Genomic DNA, 24333 nt, shown 5'->3' on the forward strand with positions numbered 1-24333 from the left:
CTCACACTTTATTGGTGCACTTACACAGTGCAAAAAGAATAAGGGGGAGACTGTGAGAGTATTAGAGTGGATCTTTACCAAAATGCAACCAAAGACTACCATCCAAGAAAAAACGCAAAATTTGGCAGAAATCATTCGAAAAGGAAGTACGCGAATTTTACAAATTACCGGAATGGAGCCAAATGTCGTGTATCTACCAATACGCAGAGAAGACTTGGAGTGGTGGTTGCAGAATTCATCAGCTTTACAATTAAGTTTACTAAGTGATGCTCTGGAGATTAAAGTTGAGCCTTTAAAAGCACCTATATTAAAATGGATTAGTAATTATGACTGGTTAAAGCGTCCGAAACGAAGTGAGCGACCCTTAGCGGATGCTATCACAGTTTATACGGATGCAGGGAAACGCTCAAGAAAAGCAGCAGCAACATGGCACAAGAACAATCAATGGCACCACCAAATCCTTCCTGCGAAAGCAGGAGATTCGTTACAAACTTTAGAGCTAGCTGCTGTTGTATGGGTATGTACCCAATGGATACATACGAGGTTAAACATTGTAACGGACTCGATGTATGTTGCTGGAATCGTAAGCCGAATTGAAGATGCTCGCCTTAAAGAAGTGCAAAGTCAACGGCTGTTTGAACTCCTTAGGCAACTGTTGTCAGCAATACAGCAGCGCACGCAACCCTACTGCGTTATACATATTAGAAGTCATAAATGGTCTGAAGGTTTGGGGGAAGGGAATGCGCGCGCTGACCAGCTCGTGTCTGTAGCAGCTCCACTAAGCGAGTTTGTTAAAGCACGAGAATCACACAACACATTTCACCAAAACGCGCGGGGACTGCATCGACAATTTGACATTACAATGGAAGAAGCTAGAGGAATTGTACGAGCTTGTCCTACGTGCAGTCATCATGGACCGGGACTAGGTATCGGAGTGAACCCCAGAGGACTTAAAGCCAGAGAGTTGTGGCAAATGGATGTCACTCACGTTGCTGAATTTGGCAGATTAAAATATGTACACGTTACAATTGATACATATAGTAAATTTGTATGGGCTACAGCACAAACAGGGGAACGAGCACTCCATGTAATACGGCATTTAACAAGTTGTTTTGCTGTCATGGGAGTGCCGCAGACAATAAAGACTGATAATGGCCCTGCTTATGTCGGTGAAAAAATGAGACGTTTTTGTCAAGCATGGGGAGTGCGACATATTACAGGTATTTCTCACTCTCCCACGGGACAAGCAATCATTGAAAGAACACATCAGACATTAAAGCAATATTTACAAAAGTTTGAGAAGATTACAGATGTACAAGAGAGACTTGCTAAAGTTCTTTTTGTGTTGAATCATCTATGTATATTTGCAGAACAGCAAGAATCACCTGCATGGTTACATGGGTATCTTAAAACATGTAAAGATGATGTTCCAATGTTTGTTATGTATAGGGATCCTTCAACTGGTTTGTGGAAAGGGCCAGCAGAAGTAAAGTATGCTGGAAGAGGTTATATGTGTGTACTTACCCCCACAGGGCCGCAGTGGATCCCAGCAAAATGGACCAAAGCAGCAGTGACTGATGCTCCAGTAACCAATGTCAACTCGTGATTGATTTATTAATATTGTTTTAGCTATATTTTAAGCATAATGTTGAGAATTGTTGTGTTAATTAATTTTGTTGTCGTAGTTGTAGCTTTTGTGCCTAAATCATTGTTTGATTTGCGAGAAAATGTATGGGTAACTTTAAGTAGAGCTGTTAACACAACCACGTTTTGTGCAAGTTTGTCAACCCCTAGCGTACCCTTTTTAACTTGTTTAGTAGGTGTGCCGTTAAATGACTCAGATTGGATCGCCCTTAACCAGTCTCTTAACCAGATGCCAAAAGTTACCATATTGGCTCGAGGTAATAATATGAGCAGCTTTTTTGAAAAATTTGATAACTGGGATGACAAACTCCCTATTGGTCCTAGCCCTCAAGAAATCGAACTAGTCGATTCACTAAATGCCTCTTACTGTGTATATTTGAATTCTTCCCGGTACCCTTGTGCTGGTGAAGCCTCTAACATGCCTTGTAGTACAACTGCTATCACTCCCGTATATCCAATTAAGAATCAGTTTAATTGGAGTGTTTGGTGTAACCATACCAGTCGAAATCTGTCTAATTCTGCACCTGGAGTATTATATCCTAGGAAATTACCCCCTGGTTTGTTTTTTATTTGTGGTAATAGAGCATGGAATGGAATACCCTCAATGCCTGTAGGTGGTCCATGTACCATCGGTCGTCTGAGTTTAGCCTTACCACATATTCATCCTAACAAATCAAACCCAGTGAGATGGAGAAGAGACACTTCCCAGATCCTTGGTAACACCTGTGATGATAACGTTCAACTTTGGAACAAATGGGAGGTATTTTTTGCTTCGTTATTTATCCCAGGTGCTGCCGCTGCTCGGGCCCACAAAAATTTAGAAACGCTGTCTTGTTGGGTGGTTAAACAAGCCAACCTCAGCAGCAGAGTTTTATCAGACCTAGCTGATAGTTTAACTATTGTTCAACATGCTGTTTTGCAAAACCGCATGGCCATTGACTTTTTACTATTAGCACATGGACATGGCTGTGAAGATTTTGAAGGCATGTGTTGTATGGACCTTGAAGATAATTCAAGCTCCATACATAAAGAAATCAAACAATTGATGGAACATTCTCAAAAAATTCAACAAGATGTTGGATTTTTTGGCCTTGAAAGCTTAACAAATTGGCTTGGGATAGGAGGCTGGTTAAAAAGACTGTTGCAAAGTGTGTTGCTTATAGTAATAATTGTTATCATTGGATTTATATGTTTAAGCTGTGCTCTCTCTTGTATTCGAAAATTATTTGAGCGTATAACTGGACCAGTTTTCCTTGTCCAAAAAGAAAAAGGGGGAATTGTTGCAGAATGGATGAAAGAGAACGGCCACGGTTCCATAGAAGGACTGTGTGATACAGCTTTTGACATAAGTCTGGAGTGAACCAAGCTAGGCCGCAGCGAGAAATTACCAGACTTGCTAGAAATGGAAAATTACCAGGTTTGCTAAAAATGGAAAATTACCAGGCTTGCTAATAAGGGAAGAGAGATAAGGTCATGCTGACCTTGTGCCTAATGTTGTAAATAACTTTGAGGAATTCGCGTAGACAAGAGAAGAAAAAAAAAATATATGTAGTTAGCTATCCGCAGAAACCGCAAATAGGAGGACGTATGAAAGTGTAATCCTTTAGAGCTTAGCCAATCAGCAGATGATTTGTAGGCATAATTAACTGGAACTGTATATAAGACATAATCGCGCCGTAATAAATCGAAGCTTGCTCTATCACTCACATTGAGTCGGCTGCTTGCTTCCCCTCGCTCGTCACATAGTGGCTTAGCCACTTCATCCACCAGTTCCCTCAGGACCCACAGATCCATCTCATCAGGTCCCATGGACTTGTGCACCTTCAGGTTCCTTAGATGGTCTTGAACCTCATCTTCTCCTACAACAGGTGGTTCTTCATTCTCCCAGTCCCTGCATTTGCCTTCTGTGACTTGGGTGGTGTGGCTGGAGCACTTGTCAGTGAAGACTGAGGCAAAAAAGTCATTGAGTACCTCAGCCTTCTCCATGTCCTGAGTAACCAGGTCTCCCATTTCCTTCTGGAGAGGGCCCATGTTTTTCCTAGTCTGCCTTTTATCAGCAACGTACCTGTAGAAGCTTTTCTTGTTGCCCTTGACATCATTGGCTAGATTTAATGCTATCAGGGCTTTAGCTTTCCTAACCAGATCCCTAGCTGCTCAGACAACTTCTCTGTATTCCTCCCAGGCTACCTGTCCTTGCTTCCACCCTCTGTAGGCTTCCTTTTTTGTGTTTTATTTTGTCCAGGAGCTCCTTGTTCATCCATGGAGGCCTCATGGCTTTTTTGCCCAATTTCCTCTTTGTTGGGACACATCACTCCTGAGCTTGGAGGAGGTGATCCTTGAATATTAATCAGCTTTCTTGGGCCCCTCTTCCCTCCAGGGCTTTGCCCCATGGTATTCTACCAAACAGAACCCTGAAGAGGCCAAAGTCTGCTCTCCTGAAGTCCAGGGTAGCGGTCTTGCTGTGCACCCTCTTCTCTGCCCTAAGGATCTTGAACACCACCATTTCATGGTCACTGCAGCCAAGGCTGCCCTTGAGATTCACATTCCCCACCAGCCCCTCCCTGTTGGTGAGAACAAAGTCCAGCATAGTACCTCTCCTCGTTGGCTCCTCTATCACTTGAAGGAGGAAGTTATCATCAACACATTCCAGGAACTTCCTGGATTGACTGTGCCCTGCTGTGTTGTCCCTCCAACAGATCTCAGGGTGATTGAAGTCCCCCATGAAGACCAGGGCTTGTGAATGTGAGGCAGCTCCTATCTGCCTATAGAAGGCTTACGCTGCTTGGTCTTCCTGCTCAGGTGGCCTGTAGCAGACCCCCACTATAATGTCTCCTGGGCCTGCCCCTGCCCTCCCTTTAATCCTGACCCATAAGCTCTTGGTCGGCTCCTCATCCATCCCCAGGTGGAACTCCATGTGCTCCAGCTGGTCAATGACATAGATGGCAACACCCCCTCCTCTTCTCCCCTTCCCATCCTTCCTAAAGAGCTTGTATCCTTCCATTCCAACATTACATTCATAAGTCATCCCACCATGTCCCCATGATGCCAATAAGATCATAGCCCTGCAGACATACACACATCTCTAACTGCTCTTGTTTATGCTATGCACATTTGCATAGAGGCATTTAAGTTGGGCTCCTGATGTAGCTGACTTACTGGCTGGAGCAGCTGGAATTCCTTTGTGCTGCTCTTCAGGTGCTCTCCTGCTGACCTGTAATCCTTCTCCAGGCTCTGGGCATCTCCTGCTGGCACTGGCATCAAACTTGTAGGAGTGGGATAGACTGAGGTTCCCCTCCCCCAGCAACTTGAGTTGGGTCACGTGCATTGGATTTCATCAGGATCTGTGGGTAACTGTGTGCTGTTCAGGTCATAATAAATCATCTCTTTCATGGATAATTCCCTCAGGTACTGGATACATCTCTCTATTGCAGTCCACTTGCTTGAGTAACATATAATATTCTCCTTGAAGGGATACCTTTCCTTCACACTTGATAGGAGTCACCTCCAGAGGCTGAGGACTTGTGTCCCTCTTCCAATTGCCTTGTCAATGCCCCCTTCTCTAGAAAGGGATCCCAGCTGCTTGGCTTCCCTACCCTCTAATTCAAAACTATTAGCCCCATTATCCCAGCATCAGAGCAGCCAGGTGATAATGTGCCTAACTGGATGATGGTGAAATCTTTTTGCATATCCCACAGCTCATTTGGGGATAGGGATTGAGAGATCTTGTTCTGCCTCTTCCTCTTGTTCCTGTGATGGCCCTGCTTTGAACTCCTTTACTAAGCAAGCCAACTTTTGTGTCCATTTGTTCTTGTGTATACAAAAAACTGATACTGACACGGGTTGGTTCTCTGGTTCGGCTGCATCACCCATCACCAGGGTCTGAGTAGGTGTAGTGCCTGCTGCCAGGTTTTGAGTAGTTGCAGTGCCTCTCACCGAGGTTTGAGTAGCCACAGTGCTTGTCACAGGGACTGAAGTATCTGTAGTACCTGTCCCTGGGGTTGGAGTAGCTGCAGAGCCTATTGGGGGGGGGGGGGGGGGGGGTGGGTGTTGGAGTAGTCACAGATAGCTGCTTAATCCTAAAAAAGATCTGAATCACATTCAGCATTCCTAGCAACAGGGCCAACAACAGCCTATGATCAACATCCCAAGGTTATTTAAAATTTTCAAAATTCTCAAATACTTCTGTGATTAGCCTGGAGGAGAAAGAAGATGTCAGAAGGAAGGAAAGAAAGGACAAAGGAAAGAAGAAAGGACGGATGATGTAGGAAGATGTTTCCCCTATAGGTTGGCTCTCTGAGGAGAAATGGTAAAAGGTATAATTATTAATAGTTCCCATAAAATGGCTCCTGAAGTACAGAGGTGATGACAGTGCTGAGTACACATACCAGATTAGTTTCACAACCAGCAATTCTATCATAAACCAGTATTACAAAGTACAACACAATGATAACCTTAGCTTAGGCCCCAAGGATGATAAACCGCACAACAGGGAACACATACTGCAAGTAAGGCATTACATAACCCTGAGATCACATGCAGATCTTTTGAAAGCAAATAAATCAATACTGTGACCAGGGACTATTAAACTAATATAATAAATGCTTATAACAGATTTGTTTCAACATGCTTTGATCAGATGATTCATTATCTCAGCCCTTTGAGCCCAACACTGGGTGCCAAAATGGACTGTCATGGTTTAACCCCAGCCAGCAACTAGAGCACCATGCAGCCACTCACTCACTTCCCCCCACCTCCCCCCGTTACGAGGGGGAGGAGAATCAGAAAATCTAAAACCATGGGTTGAAATAAAAAAAGTTCATAATTGAAATAAAGTACAAATGTAATAAAAACAACAATAATTGTAATGAAGAGAGAGAGAGAGAGGGGGGAATAAAACCCAAGGGAAATAAAAACAAGTTAAGCACAATACAATTGCTCACTACCTGCTGACCGATGCCCAGCTTGTCCCTGAGCAGTGATTGGTGGCTCACAATAAACTCCCTACAGTTTATATATTGAGCATGATATATGGTATGGAATATTGTAGAGGGATTTATAAAGGACCGAGGACATATGTTACCATTGTCGGGGTTGGACAACCCAGGCCTGTTAGTTGAAGCTGCAGAGCAACTTTAAATTGTCCTTGAAACAAGCAGGGTGAGAAAGAAAACAAGCTATGCACAAACAAGAAGCCAGGTGCAGAGCAATTCCTGGGAACCACGGAATCAACACACTCTCATTGGCACACTCTGATCAGGCGCCTGCAGCATGCTCACCGATCAGCGACACTGACGGTCATGTGGCCAGAAACTCTTATCCAATCACCTGTGTGTAAAGTCGGGTGAGTGGTCGATTTAAGTTATAAATATGACCTGTTTGTTTAATAAAGTGAGCACGGCATGTAGCCATATTGGTGTGATTGTCGTTTCTTGGCCGACTCTCCACGGGGGACCCTCTTCATCTGGTGCCCTAACAGGGACCCATTTAGTCGCTTAAACGCGGTTTAGCTTAAATGCTGTTCACTTAAATGCGGCAGTCTCTGTGCATCGGACCCGAAGGGAAGTTGTCCGACTAGGGAGCTGGAGGTCGGAGGCGGGCGGAACCTGGAAGGCGAAAAGCGGAGTCCAGAGTTCGGTGTAGAGCTGCAGATCGCACCCCCGCCGGTGGTAAGACCGCGTTGAGTAAATCACGGCAGGGCTCCCCGCTGAATTCCTCTCTGGGAGGGGAGGGGAGGGGGGGGCACTAAGGAAGACCGCGACGGGTGTGGCGGGGCTCTCCACTGATATCCTTTCTGTGAGAGGGCGGAGCTCTGAGGAAGACCGCAATTGAATTAGACGCGGCAATTAAACTGTTAATTAGCATCCTCTTTAAGAGAGGGGAGAGTATTAAAGAAACAGAAGAGGAGACACTAGTTCACTGGGCACGAAAAAAGGATAAGATTTCTGAGCCCGCGTTATTGTTTAGTATTACGGAATGATGTGGGAAATTGCCTCTGGGATACTACGATCAAGGGAGGTAAAGAAGGAAAAGATGCTAAAGCGTTAGGAGCTACGTGGTGCTCTATAATTAACACTCTGGAAACTATGAAGGCGGGAAAAAAAATAGTGGCAGCAGCTATAGAAGCGTTGGGGGGAGATGTGGTAGAAAAGCCAATAGAGCAGAAGGGTGATTCGCCTAAGCCTTCTCTCTTGGCTACATTTTTCGGAGTTGGGCACACTCATCCTATGAAGGGTATGTCAGCCTCTGCGTGTTCAACAGTGCAGGAGTTTTTAGATAAGACAGCGGACAAACCGGAAGTTACTCCTCGGGGGTCTGTTGTAACTGAGCTGAAACCGGAAGAGGCTGTTGAGCCTCCCCAGGAAGGAGGAGCAGCAAGTAATGCTGCGCCAATCGGAGCTGTGGGTGGAGGAAGACCAAAACGGAGGGTGGCTACAGCTCGTAGGTCAAATCAGGGAGGGCAAAAGCACTGTCTGATGTCGTATCCTCCTCTTCCTGAAACATCATCAGACGAATTTGAGGAGGAAGGAGGGGAGAAGCTTTGTGATAACAATACAGAGAAAACCTTACAGGAGGTAATAGATAAATTAAGAAACCTGGAAAAGCGAGTTGAAATGAACCTGCCTACTACTTCAATACCTGTAGTTCCTCCAGTTAGCCCGACTACACCTCCGATGCTGAACTCGAGAAAAGATCCAATACTACAGCGTTGGTCTGGTGGTGTTCGTGATGCTATTTTGGAAGGTGACTGGCAGGTGACTAGCTCATTAGCTTGTCCAGTAGTGGTTAATAATCTGGATGCACATAACTGGGACATGATTTATGAAAGGTTAATGATCAGATTTTAGCAATGGGAATGTTGCAACCTGGTCTTCCAACTCCTACAACGATCCCTCAGAATTGGCAAATTGTCGTGATAGACTTCAAAGACTGTTTCTTCACGATTCCCTTACATCCTGATGACACGCAAAGATTTGCATTCACTCCGCCATCAATAAACCGTGCCGCTCTGGCTAAACGGTATGAATGGGTTGTCTTACCACAAGGAATGAAGAACTCTCCTACGATGTGTCAGACTTTTGTAGATCGGGCACTTGTTCCGGTACGACAACGTTCGCCTCACGTCCTGATCTATCATTATATGGACGATATTTTATTGGCCGCTGAACAAGGGATTTCAGATGGTCAAATGAAATGGCTTGTTGACCACCTTCTATCATGTGGTTTGATTGCGACGCCTGAGAAGGTTTAACATTCGGCCCCATGGAAATATTTGGGCTGGCTCATCTCGGATGCTCAGACCCAACCACAGAAGGTAACTCTTACTACACAAATAACTACTCTGCATGATGCTCAAAGGCTTTTAGAAGACCTACAGTGGGTTCGTAATATAGTTGGCCTCACTAACGATGATTTGCAACCGTTCCGATCCTGCTTGCATGGCACCGAAGCCAACAGCCCTCGAACTTGTTCACCAGAACAGTGGGCTGCCCTAGAAGTTGTGTCCCGCAAGATTCAGACTGGCTGGTGTGGTCGCCGAATGGCGAATCATCCATTATCTTTTTTGGTTTGTAATGCTGCCACTTCACCTTTTGCCCTTACCTTGCAATGGCAAAAGAAAAAGGGGGAAAATACAGCGAGCGTTTTAGAGTGGTTGTTTTTGCCATTGCAACCCAGACATCTTATTTTAAGTCATCCTGAAGCAGTAGCGGCCTTGGTGAGAAAAGGAAGAGACAGGATTGTTGAAATTGATGGGACTGAACCGGCAGATATCAATATTCCAGTCCGTGGGTGTCGCGACGGAGGGAAGACACAGTCATTCAATATGAGTGATCAGCAGACTTCGTTTATTGTCTCTTACAGTCACCTTTTATGCCTTCTTATAATTAGCTCATACATATTACAAAAGTTAAGCTCATTATTGGTTAGTTGCCTAAATACCAAGCCCGCCCCTAGTTTCTCTTCTGTAGTTTTCTGTTCCCACCTGCAACATTCTTTTCCCACCGAAATCTTCCTGTTACTGTGTAACAAGGACAGCCAAAGACAGTGTATTTTGCTTTACTTCAGATAAGCTGAGAGCGATGTGCATTTTTGTCCAGCCAGCTGGACTATGTCTATGAGACCTTTTTCAGCTAGCCAGTTATCCACATGTGGGGATGTTTATGAGTGGCTCCTGAGACATTCAACAGCCATACAGGAAGCCTTGATGGGTTATACAGGTGTTGTACACAACAACCGGCCAAAAGGAGCTCTCTGGAAGATGTTAGAACATTACCAGTGGATTGCGAGACCGTTATGCTCAAAAAGACCAGTTGAAGGGCCAACAGTGTTCACAGATGCAGGACGAAAGATGAAGAAGGCTGCGTGTGTTTGGCAAACCGATATTCAGTGGCAGAAACACACGATCACCGGTGAACCAGGGGACAACCTTCAAACCTTAGAACTGAAAGCAGTGTGTTGGGCATTGGGAAGCTGGAACAATATACCTGTAAACATAGTATCAGACTCATTGTACGTAGTTGGTGCAGTACAGCGCATTGAAGATGCCTTGTTGAGAGAGACCAACATCTTGGTGACATGTTTATACAACTGCGTAGCACTCTTCGACAGAGAAAACATGAATTTTGTATTATGCATATTAGAAGTCATCAGTGGACCACTCGGTTGGGAGAAGGTTATGCTAGAGCTGATGAAGCAGTCAGCTGTCTGGCAATAACTCCTTCAACAAATAAGTTTGAAGAAGCTCGTCACAGCCACGAGATGTTCCATCAAAATGCAAAGTCTTTACATCGACAGTATCAAATGCCCATAGCAGATGCAAAGGGTATTGTCTGCTCCTGTCCTCCATGTAGTCATCACGGACCTGGTTTAGGGGTGGGCACTAACCCAAAAGGTCTGAATGCACTTCAGGTTTGGCAAATGGATGTGAGCAGTGTGAGAAAGAAAACAAGCTATGCCCAAACAAGAAGCCAGGTGCAGAGCAAGTCCTGGGAACCGCAAAATCAACACACTCTCATCGGCACACTCTGATCAGGCGCCTGCAGCATGCTCACCGATCAGCGACACGAACGCCCGCATGACCAGAGACTTTTATCCAATCACCTGTGTGTAAAGTCATCTGAGCAGTTGGTTTAAGTTATAAATATGACCTGTTTGTTTAATAAAGTGAGCACGGCATGTAGCCATATTGGTGTGGTTGTCGTGACTTGGCCGACTCTCCACGGGGGACCCTCTTCGGAATATCCCTATTGCTAATATGGGTCAGCTGTCCTGGCTCTGCTCCCTCCCAGTTTCTTGTGCGCTTGCTCACTGGCAGAGTATGGGAAACCTGAAAAATCCTTGAATTAGGGTAAGCACTACTTAGCAACAACTGAAACATCAGTGTGTTATCAACATTATTCTCATACTAAATCTAAAACACAGCATAGTACTAGCAACTAGGAAGAAAATTAAGTCCGTCCCAGCCAAAATCAGGACAAGGCCACAATTAAAATTTTTGCTTTGAAATTTTTCACAGGCCAGGACAGTTTTTATTCACTGTATGCATTATCTCAAAGGAGATCAATTTTCCTTTCCTGAAGAAATTATAAAAACCCCTCTTTTATCAGTTTCACAATGTCACTGTAAAACTAAACCAGCTTCTAAGAAAAAGTTAAATTTCTGCAATTTAAGAAAGTATTTTTTTCATGCATACCCCTCTGCTGATTGAGACTCTGCATTTCCCTTTCTCTGCGATCTAGTTCAGCTGCTTTTCTTTCCAGTTCTTCTTGACGCTTTAGCAGTTCCGCCTGGGCCAAGGCATGCTCCTGAAGAAAACAAGCATCATTAGATATTGATAAAAAAATACAAAGAAAATAAATATTCCAATTCTATTTTCCATAATTAAGCATCTCCAGTTATGGATAGACACTGACCTAATATTACATGAATTCATGCAGTAACTGATTACTTTAAGGCAGTATTAATTTTCATAAATCATAAGAAAAGCAATGCTTATTTATAAAAGACACTATTCCAGAAACATATTTATATGATTATAATTGGAAGGAACCTAGTGCCTGAAAGTTATAGACAAACCTTTGCAATCTGCATGTAAGCAGGTGGTTCTTCTGTTGGTTTCATTATTGCTGGCTGGGCACTGGGTACATTAGGCATTTTCACATTTCCTGGAGGAGTCTAAGAAAACAAGAGACAATTATAGGGAAACAGTCTCCTATTAAAATAAACATCTTTTCATTAACTCTTTAAGAACTAATCCAGTTGTTTTAAAGGAAGTGCTACTGATAAACTGAAAATCTGATATGCTGCCTGCAATATTTATAACTTTTAGGAAAAAGAAGATAAATATATTCAAGTGTTCTACTTGTTTGTTCTTACACTGCACTACTTGCCATAAACACATATGGAATTTTATGGATCATCAGAAAGTAAACAGAATTTTAATTTTTTCAGACATGAACATGAATTAAGGGTAAGTTAAGAGAATTGCAGGATTTAAGAGTGATCTATTCATATTCTCTAAAATGATGTCATTTATTAGTAATGTCTTCCAGAGCTTTCTACTTAACAAAGGCTTATATCACCTGGTTAACTAGAGAAGCAATGTACCGTATTAAATTTTTCAATTGATGATCCATAACCTATTGCTTAACTATTCCACCAGTATGTACTATAGTATCTAGTTTCAACTACCACTAGCAACTCAGTCACTTGGCCATTTCCTATGAGAACACATCTTACAAGAACCTTTTAGTAGCTCAGTTTTTTCAATTTTATGGTTTTGTTTGTTTTTAAATCCTCTCCTGCTTATTCCTGTTTGTCCTCATCTCTTGACTTTCTCCACAACTCTCTATCATACACAGTATTAACCATTACCTATCAAACCAAGAAAATTACTACTACCTAGATTAAAGTTATAAACTGAACTTTACCAAAGCAGACCAGTAGAGCCCTACTATGATGTTATTTTATTCTTAAATATGCCTGGGAGAAAACTACAATTCACATCTTTGTGCAGAGCTTGCAACATGAAAGACTTCCCCATACTGTGATCTTTTAAGACAGAGAACCACATGTTCCTAATATGATGGAAATCAAGAACAAAAATATGGTGACAGTGTGATGTTTTAAATAAAAAAGCACGTTAAAACAAAGCAGGAATAAACTGAATACCACTAACATGACAAATTATGACTTGGCCCAGCTTATCTGTATCTTTTCCAACTGTGGTGGGTTGACCCTGGCTGGACACCAGGTGCCCACCAAGTCACTATCATTCTCCCTCCTCAGCTGGACAAGGAGAGAAAAATATAACAAAAAGATCGTGGATTGAGATAAGGACAGGGAGAGATCACTCAGCAATTACCATCGCAGGCAAAATAGACTCGACTCAAGGAAATTAATATAATTTTTTACCAATTAAATCAGAGTAGGATAATGAGAAATACACCCAAATATTAAAACACCTAGTTTGAGGGCTCAACTTCACTCCCAACTTTCTCTACCTCCTCTCCCCAAGCAGCACAGGGAGACAAGGGAAGGGGGATTGCAGTCAGTTCATCACACATTGTTTCTGCTGCTCCTTCCTCCTCAGGAGGATGACTCCTCACACTATTCCCTTGCTCCAGCGATGGGTCCCTCCCATGGCAGACAGCCCTCCATGAACTTCTCCAACATGAGTCCTTCTCACAGGCTGCAGTCCTTCACAAACTGCTCCAGAGTGGGCCCTTTCCACAGGGTGAAGTCCTTCAGGAACAGACTGCTCCAGCATGGGTCCCCCACAGGGTCACAAGCCCTGCCAGCAAACCTGCTCCAGCATGGGATCTTCTCTCTTCACAGGATCACAAGTCCTGCCAGGAGCCTGCTTCAGCATGGGCTTCCTACAACAGGGGTCCTCAAACTTTTTAAACAGGAGGCCGGCGCGTGGATGAAGTGGCAGGAAGTAATCTGCGGCTGCTTGGTTTCCCCCCCAACCCCTGGCGGGGGGGGGGGCACACGCGGAGATTCTGTAAATACCAGGGGCCGGATTGAGGACCCTGGGGGGCCGTATCCAGCCCACGGGCCATAGTTTGAGTACCCCTGTCCTACAGGGTCACAGCCTCCTTCAGGTGCATCCACCTGCTCCAGTGTAGGGTCCTTTACGGGCTGCAAGTGAATATCTGCTCCACCATTAACCTCCATGGCCTGCAGGGGAACAGCCTGCCTCATCATGGTCTTCACCACAGGCTGCAAGGGAATCTCTGCTCTGGCACCTGGAGAACCTCCTCCCCCTCCTTCTTCACTGACCTTGGTGTCTGCAGAGTTGTTGCTCCCACGTATTCTCACTCCTCTTGCTTACAGCTGCTGTTGTGCAGCAGTTCCCCCACCCCCCTTCTTAAAAATGTTCTCACAGTGGAGCTACCACCATTGCTGATTGGCTCAGCCTTGGCCAGTGGTGGGTCCATCTTGGAGCCGGCTGGCATTGGCTCTATCAGACATAGGGGAAGCTTCTAGCAGCTTCTCACAGAAGCCACCCCTATAAGCCACACACACACCTCAAAACCTTGCCACGCAAACCCAATAGACCAATCATCTTTTGAAATGCACAAATGCAATACATTGTGGAGAAAACATCATGCCCTAGTAAACTCCACTATAGGTTCCACTATATGCTAGCTGACCACCTATACAGTGTTAAAATTGCTGTCCACTATGCACATGCCTAGGTAAGAGCCTGTGCTCACTACAAGAGAGACTAAACCAGTGATTTGTAGCAGGGGCTGTGCATCCTGGAATCCTAAGGTCAGGAGAGGTTGGGAGACAAAAGCTACCTCTTCCAGCTGACTCTGAGATCCGGGACAACTCCTTTCCAACTGCTGGAGCTTAATCCAGCACATCTTCAGACCCTCTGAGGGCTCTCCGTCAGATGGATATAGCTGCTGCTTTCCTGTTTCCAGGTTCAGCTAGTAGCAAGACTGAGTGCGTATCCCAGAGATGCACACAAATACACACACAACCACACGTACCAAGGATACTAGCACAGCCAGCTACACAAGCTGCCACAGGTAGGGCACTGCCTTTAACAACACCTCCACATACCACTATCAGAACTACATAAAATATAGGTACACAGAGTCGTGTTCCATTCCTCCTCTCCAGCTGATCAGCATTGAAGTTCACTATTAAAAAACACATGCCTCTCCAGAATTACAAACATGCCAACAACTGCAGATCCCTCAGATATAAGGATGGGCCCTTAGCCTGTCTGATATACCTGCCCGGATCCAGGGCCCTCTTACCTGGTATATGGGTTTCCTCCTGTTTGCCAGTTAGCCCAGCTTGATGTTCACTAGCAGATTCATGCATTCAAACACTAGTCTCACAAGCATCCCCCACCCTCGCAGCTCCCTCAAACACCAGCACAGGCTCTCAGCTTGCCATATATCTAAGTCCAGACACTGGACTCCCTTACTCACTTTTGGCTCAGAATTTGAGTCTTCCCAGAGACAGGTTTTCCTCCTATTTGCCAGGTAGTCCAGCGTGAAGTTTGCTAGTAAATTACGCATATACATAGAGAGGAAAACACATACACATATATATGTAAATTACACATATACACACAGAGGAAAACACACTGGTCCCTCCAGTTGCTGGCACCCCAAACACATAGGCCTTATGACCCATGGTCCCTCCAGCTGCTGACACTGGGATGCTCAGTTGTTCACACCACAGACATACAGACCACTACTACTGGGGTCTGACCAGATCGCTGACACCCACCTAATTCACTCTAGTCTCTCCAGTTGCTGGCACCTAGACTTTGCAGCACTCACAGATGGTATAGAGTGAATTTCACAGAAAGAGTTAAGAAAGGATTTAACAATAACTTCAGTGATTAGATGCATAGCTCTGTCAGACAAGTGTACTGACTGATAACAACTTACATACAACCAGCCCCTTTTATCCATCCTCTTCACTAGTCTCCTCCTTGTTCCTCCCCAGTTCCCAACTGACCTTTGACTATTTCCCTAATATTCCTTAATAAAGTTTGCATAGTCTCACAGGCTCCCCTTGACTATCCATAATATTCATGTTTATCTCCTTTTGCCCTTCTTATCAGTTACAAAGTCCAGGTTGAATCTCTTCAAAGCTACACCTGCTGTTTCTTAATGGCCTATCAATTAGTGGCTGAAGAGTTTTACTTTATGTCTCTGTTATCACTCATCTATCTGGGTTTTTTCATCACTTTCCCTGTTACTTATTACTCCCTTTAAACTGAAAAGGTCTATAACCTCAATGAAACAGATGCTCTCACATTCCACATATCTTTACAGTAACCAGTATGGCTGATTGGAATATTTGGATAGTCATGACCATCATGGAGGTTTACAACTGAAAGGCTATCATGACTATTTCAAGGATAGTACATGATTAGGAATTAATTGGCCCTTTGGATACTCTGTAATAATACAACTGGGATTATGATCTTACTTCAGGCCTCAGCCCCCCAAAAAACATACAGCCAGCCATATCACTTTATTAACATGAAGGAGGACACTCCAGATTATTTCTTCAAGCACTACAGTGCAAGAAAGCAGCTGAACTTAGTCCCACTTTGTCAGATCTGTGCACTGCAGTCCATTACTTAATGCAGGAATGACTCGGCAGTCAAGACAACTGCCATGTCTGTTTGAAGGTTAAAACCCCTGTATATGTAGAGTTCACTAAAAACAAACCAACCAACCACCCCAAAATAAACAAAAAACCCACCCAACCAACAAACATTTATGATTAGTAGACTTCCTTGCCCTCCCTTTCTACATGTCCAGTAAAGAACCTGTACCTCCTGGCCTCTTAATTTCTTGAATCCTTTTTAAGAACTTTTTCTATAGTGAATGTGACAGCCATCACTTTTCCTTCCTCTAGTATAAAGCCAGTTGAGGTACATTCTAGTTCATGCTTTAGCAATTTTCCACATTAGTTTTCTTAACACTCAGCTGAATGCTACCTGTTTCAAGCAAGTTATTGCTTCTCTAAAGCCTATTTATTAGGAATTCAAGTTTAAGACACTTCCCTTGTAAAGAAACAATTAATTTGGCTTTTTCCTACATTGTTATCTTCTATTAGTACTCTTACAACCTTAAAGATGGTAGAAGCTTCCTGCTTCTGGGAAAGAAAGTTTCCCAAGTTGCTCTACAAGATTTTTCCTCAGAGCTTTGAGCTTGCCTTAGTTTCACACTTAGCTTACCATAGTTTAAGCTCTTAAGTTTTCTTTGAAAATAGTTTCCACTTTTCTAAATGCTGTCTTACCCCAGTAGCATGCTTGACACCGTGTAAATCAAAAGAAGTAAAAAGCCAGCACTGTGGCGTATGAAGGCACAGACTCCAGTTGTGGTGCAACCAGAGACACTTTATTGTACAGAGAAGCTCTTATTTATATCTCTGAGCCCAGATACAAATTCCAGCTGTATGTACAACCAGGCTCAGGGCAGAAACCATTCATGTGGTTACATAGCTATATATCACTACAAGCATGCAGACACCTATTTGCTACTAGATAACCACATTTATATTTCCTACTCTCCTTCACAATACCCAGCTGTTCTCTCATCTCCTGCCAGGTCAGACATTCTCCATCCTCCTCTCATACATCTCTCTTCAGACATTCTCCATCCTCCTCTTCCACACAGCATGGTTAGTCTCTTATGGTACATCTAAAGTAGCTATTTTTGTGCTACAGTAGGTATGCCTACACCATTAGTTTAAGTTATTGTGTGTTTAATATCACTTGCTAGAATTAATAAACAATGTAAGAAAAAGTAGAGAGAAGAGCTTGTAAGAGAATCCAAGGTATTAAGGAAAGGATAAGAAAAATCATGTATCTGCCTCAACATCTGTTTTTAATTTTTGCTGGATATCACTGCAGAATTTCTGCTAGGTTGATATATATAAAAAATGAAATCTTAGCTTCATAATGTGTACACAGGGGAACGAAGTGTCAGTGTTCAAATCTACCTCTAACAGTGGAAGTTCAATATTGCTTTAATGTGCTTATTTTTACAGGTCATTATTTAAAGTTCATAATTCAATGCATAACAGGCACAGGTATTATAAACCATCTTCTAAGAAATTTTTTACAATCAGGGTGGTGAAACACTGGTTTCAGCTAGGATGGAGTTAATTTTCTTCTTAGTAGTTGGTGCAGTGATGTGGTTTTGGATTTGGTGCGAGAACAGTGTTAATAACACATCGATGGTTTTGGTTGTTGCTGGGTAATGTTTATACTAAGTCAAGGACTTTTCGGTTTCTCAGGCCCTGCCAGCAAGAAGGCTGGAGGGGCACAGGAATTTGGAAGGGGACACAGCCAGGACAGGTGACCCAAGCTAGCCAAAGGGATATTCCATACCATATGACGTCATGCTGAGTATATAAGCTGGGGGAAGAAGAAGGACATTCAGAGTGATGGTATTTGTCTTCCCAAGTAACGGTTACACGTGATGGAGCCCTGCTTTCCTGAAAAGTAGCAAATAAATTCCTTGTTTTGCTTTGCTTGTGTGTGTGGCTTTTGCTTTACCTATTAAACTGTCTTTATCTCAACCCATGAGTTTTCTAACTTTTACTCTTCTGATCCTCTCCCCCATCCCACTGTAGGGGGAGCAAGCGAGTGGCTGCATGGTGCTTAGTTGTCAGCCAGGGTTAAACTATCAACACTCCTGTATTGAAAAATTGTCTGAAATGACATAAGTGCTGTTGTACAAGATGCAAGAAGTCTGAAATTGGAGGCATTTTTAAGCCATTCTGGAAAGCAATGGCTTAGATTTAGGTTTTAAAAAGGTTGGCAAGGGACATCAATTTAATACAGACAAAAATTGCATATATTAAGTGTAAATTTAAATCTTATTGAGGAAATACTATTACCAAGTGGTCAGATTAGAGCTAGTTTAGGTATAGGAGCAATTGATTTGCTATTTAAATCTAAAAGCAAACATCCACTTTCCGAGGTCAACTCAAATGTTTTATCAGCACAAAAGATGCAAGTGGGAGAAAGACACTTGGTCAATAACTATCAAAATCCTGAAGATGTCAAACTAGGTAACTGTAGGAACTAATTCTAATAAGTAATGGACACTTCATAAAGACACCAAGATCCATAACTATTAAATAAGCAGAACAGGAATTCTTGTCATACAGTATACTTTTGTCTCTTTATGTTATTTTGATTTTTATTCACATAGGATTTCTAGGGATAAAAATTGCTGAGGTAGCTTTGAAAGAAACTATTGAATCTGGCATTTTCCAGGTAACTCCTTTAACCTGGATGAACATCTTATGCAGTTCATACCAGAGCATACCAAAAATTACTGTTCCTTCTTTTGTCTCAGAAGCAGATGGGTAGACATAGGCTTCTCAGGTGGCTTCAGGGCAGCAGAAGTCAAGCCTCTTCTTTCCCCTCTCAAATTTAGCAGTTCAATCCATCCTTCTGGAACCTAGAAGACTTGGCCCCACATCATGCATAATGAAAATTTTAAAACAAGACTTGATTGGTGTTTCTTACCTGATAAGAATGTCAGTCACCCCATAAGAATTCTTTCATTTCTTAATCTCATACTGAAGCAAAGCCTGGCTTATCCACTTATTAGGCTAACGCTGCAGAATTCTGCCCTAAATAATACATAATGTACTATGTATAAGAAATGAAACAGATACATTTTGACTCCCTTATTGATCAGCATACACATGGGATTGCTGGGAAAAGATGACGCTGCTTTTATTACACAGCATGTTACTTGCTGGAACACAGCAAACTAATTGGATATTAGGGGGGAAACAATTCACTGCAAGAACTGCCAAACACTGGGACAGGTTGCCCAGTGAGGTCAGAGAATCTCCATCCCTGGATATAGTCAAAACTCACCAGGACAAGATGCTGAGAAATGTGACTTAGTGACCAACTTTGAATAGGGAGGGATCGAAAAAGATGACCTCCAGAGGTCCCTTGTAACCTATGACTTGGCACTTATTTTGTCATACCTGTCTGTCCATGGGGTGTTGGTGGCTTAGGAATTTGGGTATGGAAGAGAGATATTTGACTGACTTACAGCCTAGATAGGACTGACAAGACATTTGCAGCAAGACAGATGTTTAGCAAGTCTGTCTTTTTAAGGGTGTAACTCTAACACTAATTACTCAGACTTGTATTGTGAGGACTGCAATAACCTCCAGCCATCACTGAATAATATCATGTCATGATATACCACCCACATTTGGCCAGGGGAACCAAATCAACTGTTTTTAGAGAGACTTTACTTCACAGATCCATGGTCTTTGACCCTCACTGACAAATTTTATCCTGAAATTCAACAAACCTCTCTCTAAAGCACCTCTTTGTCCCTACCCCAAATGGTACTTCTGGAACAGATATTTTTATTTCATGCCTTGCTGTCACAGCTACAATAGGAGAAAAATCAAATTAGTATGACCTCTCCTGAAGAGAGGAGGTTGGCTGGAGATAAATGCTCAAAAGAAGTTCTCTATTGAACAGATTTTTCCCATGTAAGTGAAGTAGTTTATTCAAGGGGGGGGGGGGGGGGGGTAGTGTTCCAAAAGAAGCCAGGTGTAGCTGATCAATCTGATTTCCTATAAACACTTCACTGTGAGTGGATGCAAGACATAAGGAGAGGAGCTGTCCAGGAATTTACTGAAAAAATCCATTGAAATATGCCTCTTAAAACCAGCAACAAGAAGAAAAACCCATCTCTAGTAATGATTTTTTTCAAAATTTTAACATATCAATTTGAAAGAGCATGCTATACGTTATACATATATACACACAGTGCTCAGAGGAGTTCAGCCTGCATTAGCAATACTTGTAGAAGCTGGAAGAGTTTAAAAGCCTTCTTTAACAGTAGCTTCATTAAATGATGAAGCAGAAATAATAATTGTCTAATCTGTTCCTTGTTGTTTTCAGAAACATGAAAAAAGACACAAAGTCCTCTCCATGGCAACTGTTAGACCTGGAGACAAAACCACTGAAGATGCAGGCAATTATATTTAGTCTAACATTTATACCATTCACTGAAAACTTTGTTTGGTTTAACAATCAAAAATAAGACAAGCTTTGACATTTGATAAGAAGCCAAAAAAGAAAAAACTCCTGATTTCTCATGTTAGATATCAAGGTGGTGACACTTGGGACCTAAAGTCTCCTATGCCCGTTCATTTTCCTCATTATGTCTTACGTGTTATTTTCCTACCAAGTTTCCCACTGCAGATGTAAAGGATGTAAGTTGACAGAGAAAAGGTGAATGCACCAAAATACTAAAAAAACCCAAACCAAATTAGAAGGGGGGGGGATAAAATACAGTTTACCTTTTTTTTTCCCCTGTCCTATCCTGAAAACCAAGAAAGAACTGATAGGCAGCATTTCCCTTGGCAAAGGGAGAACACAACTGAGCTAAGATAATGAGTGTCAGTATTCAGAGTTTGAAGTCACTTTCTCACAGAAGAAATATATCCCTGCCTGGATTTGCAATGGAGTTTGTGCAGTCCAGAATTTTTTGTTAACTTGAATTTGGAGGGAAGGTTAATGCTATAGACTGTAAGATACCATCTTAGAATTAGCTAAGATGTAGAAATTCAAATTTTTCTTGTTTATAATTGAAGCATATAATTCTCAGTTTCCTTAAAAACTAGAGCTACACACTGTTACTTGTTGTGAAACACAATCATTTAAAGTCTTACAGGCCAGTGATTCTCAAATTGAAGAGCACAAGTCTCCAGGACATATTTTGCTACCACCAGCATATATCCTTTCTGCTCACTAGTGCCATCATGGTTTTCAAATGTTAGAAGCAGGATTACCTGCACAAAGCTGTTCAAGATGGCTCAGCTTCCCAACAAAGGTAGAACAAAAAACAGCAGCAAATCCAAGCCCCTGGAAACTATCTGGACGTTTTTTCTCTGAGCAGCACACAAAATATAGAGTAATTTCTATCCCTACCCTGATGGGCATTATAATCCTCCAAGTCTAATATTCACAGACCTTGCTTTCCTACCTCTGTTCATCCAGTCTTTAAAAGGCATTCACTTCCACTTTATCTTCCCTTACTCCTGTTGCATATACATTTGTACATGCATAGTATGCCCTTCTCTTGCACACAAAGCTGGTAGAAAAAGAGGTGAGTACACGGAATTGTGAGCATGTCCTCAGGTATCTAAGCACATTCCTGCAAATGCATATAATTATGAAATACTTCTTTACATATTCAGCATCCACAAGATACAGAAAGAGGAAGAGGAGTATAAAGGTTGATTATTACTACACTCTTAGATGAATATATATTGTACTGAAGAGAAAGCCTGAAGAAGTTCTTTTTTTTCCTCTGCAGAAAGATCTATTCATTCAATAGACAGTTTTTATGAATTTGGTAACATCCCATAGATTATTAATTTAATCACAGTGCATGAACATAGCACATATTCAGTAGATCTGAACACTGACTTCAAGATTCCCCCATCCTCCCAATTTTTCTGTATGAGTGACATCTGTAATGAACAATTAGAATTTATAAATGCACAGCTGACTGTTAGAAGCCAGATAAACTTAGCCATATATTTCAGTTTTCCTTCTCTGACAGAGCTGCATGTTAAAATAAGTAGAAAAGTAATTAAAAATGTCAGAGTAGCTCAAGTAGCTCCAGATATTTTTTTTATTTAAACAAGACCTATTATTTTTAAACACACCTACCTGACATTTATAACTTATTGTCTGTACAAAGCAATTTTGAAACTCTTCAAGCTTCAGAAAAATAAATCAAATACAGCGCAGAGGGGGACAATCTCTTCCCTTGACCTATGCTGTGCTCCATGCACCCCAGAACACAGTTGGCCCTTTTGACTGCCAGGGCACACTGTTGACTCATATTCAGCTTGCCATCAACCCAGACCCCCCAGATTTCTTTCCGTGAGACCGCTCTCCAGCCTTTCATCCCCCAATTTGTATGTTTTACAACTCTGAAAACAATACCCCACAAATCTTAACTGAAAAGATTAACAGCATTATTAATAAATGTGCTTACTGTTCTTGAATTGGAGAAAGGATTGTACTCATCTAGCCCCAGAGGAATATTTCTTATCGCTTGTGAAACAGAAGGATTCTAGAAGAGACAACAGTTCTGTAAATGTATGCATATGTACACAAGCAACAAGTCAACACATATAGTTATCTCTGCTCTGGTGCCTGGAGCACTTCCTCCCCTTTCTTCTTCACTGACCCTGGTGTCTGCAGTTATTTCTCTCGCATAGTCTCACTCCTCTGTCTTCCGGCTGCTGTTGCGCAGCAGTTCCACATACCACACCACACCATACACCCTCCTCCTTGAATTGCAGTGAGTCGTATGATTATGAGAGAAGTACCAACTATTTCACCAAGACATGATCCATTACCCAAATATGTTGAAACAAAAGATATATGAATAAAGTGAAAGTATTGAAATAATGATTTTCAACACTTTCAAAGGGGGGAAATGTTACCGATTAGTTAATAAGTTAAAATTGATTGATTCTATTTGATTAATTAATTGATTTTATAAAATCATTTAATAGAGTTAAAATGTAGAAGGCTAAGGAAAAAAAATTTATAGGAAACTTGCATCTACGCAATAAGAGACGTTATGGAATCTTTTGTACGTCTTGTACCAAGGCTAGAAGAAGGGCCTGGAACTATTGTAATAACTCTAGGGTTGGAAGGTTCCATTGTATTTAACCAGTCTTCTGTACGCAGAGGTGTACTGAAATGTCAGAATATGAGATTAATGGGAACTGGGGAGAGTCGACTGGAACAGCTTGTAGGTGCCTGCCAAGAAACTGTGAACTTTAGTAAAAGGTAATTCCGGCAGGGGGAGATCGCGACCACCGACTCATATACCACCTACCCAAATCGTACCCTAGACCCATTTCTAGACCTTTCTAAGCTTTACTGCGCATAATCGGATATAGGAGGAGAGTATGTAAATGATTTATGGGAAATGTTATGATTATGTACGAATAATTAATGAATATGTATGAATAAGTTCTATATATGGAATCTGATTTTGGGACCTGGTGTGCGTTGATCGTGAGAGGACTCGCTCACGCACCCGGCCGTCAATAAAGAAGTGTCTGCTTATCTACATCACATTGGTGTCGATAAGTTCTTCATTCCGAGATTTCGGTAACAGTATCTGGGTATGAAAAATGGCCTGTTCTTAAATTCCACTCCCTGGTTGGTATGACTAATAGTTAAATAAAATTACCAGAAACTCAAGGTGCTGAACTGACAAGAGCTTGGGTGAGATAAGGTTGGAGAAAGAAGTGTGAGCTGGAAAGAGGGAACAAGGAGTTGAGTAAGCAAAAATGAGAATTACTGGGATCAGCACTATAAGGAGCAGGTACTGGGACTGGCTGGGTGGCTGAAGACAATCAGGTTGCGGCAAGGAGTTTGTGCAAGGGCAGAACCATTTCAGGCAGAAGTACTGGTCCACCAGGACGTAGCCTTCTCAGTTTGAGATTGGACCAGGCATTTTACTGTTGCTGCATTCAGTAGCTGACATCAGATATTTAAAGTCTGTCCCAGAAATTCCCCATTTTCTGTATTTGCAGAGGATAACACAATTTTTAATCACTCTAAATCATGCAGCAGGTTGAGGTCTCTGGATATTTGGTGTTTCCAGCCAT

General features: G+C 42.3%; 1 protein-coding gene across 1 annotated transcript in view; it reads right to left on the reverse strand.

Moving 5' to 3' along the window:
• LOC129783158 (secretory carrier-associated membrane protein 1-like) overlaps window positions 1-22775 on the reverse strand; it is a gene marked incomplete at its 5' end in the record, with an annotated part of 58062 nt that extends 35287 nt beyond the window's left edge. The window contains 3 exon segments of the mRNA XM_055793008.1: window positions 11336-11447; window positions 11719-11817; window positions 22698-22775. Of these exon segments, the coding sequence (XP_055648983.1) occupies window positions 11336-11447; window positions 11719-11817; window positions 22698-22775 (289 nt within the window).
• Between the last annotated feature and the right edge of the window lie 1558 nt (window positions 22776-24333).

Source organism: Falco peregrinus, chromosome W, assembly GCF_023634155.1.
Source record: "Falco peregrinus isolate bFalPer1 chromosome W, bFalPer1.pri, whole genome shotgun sequence".
Taxonomy (NCBI): domain Eukaryota; kingdom Metazoa; phylum Chordata; class Aves; order Falconiformes; family Falconidae; genus Falco; species Falco peregrinus.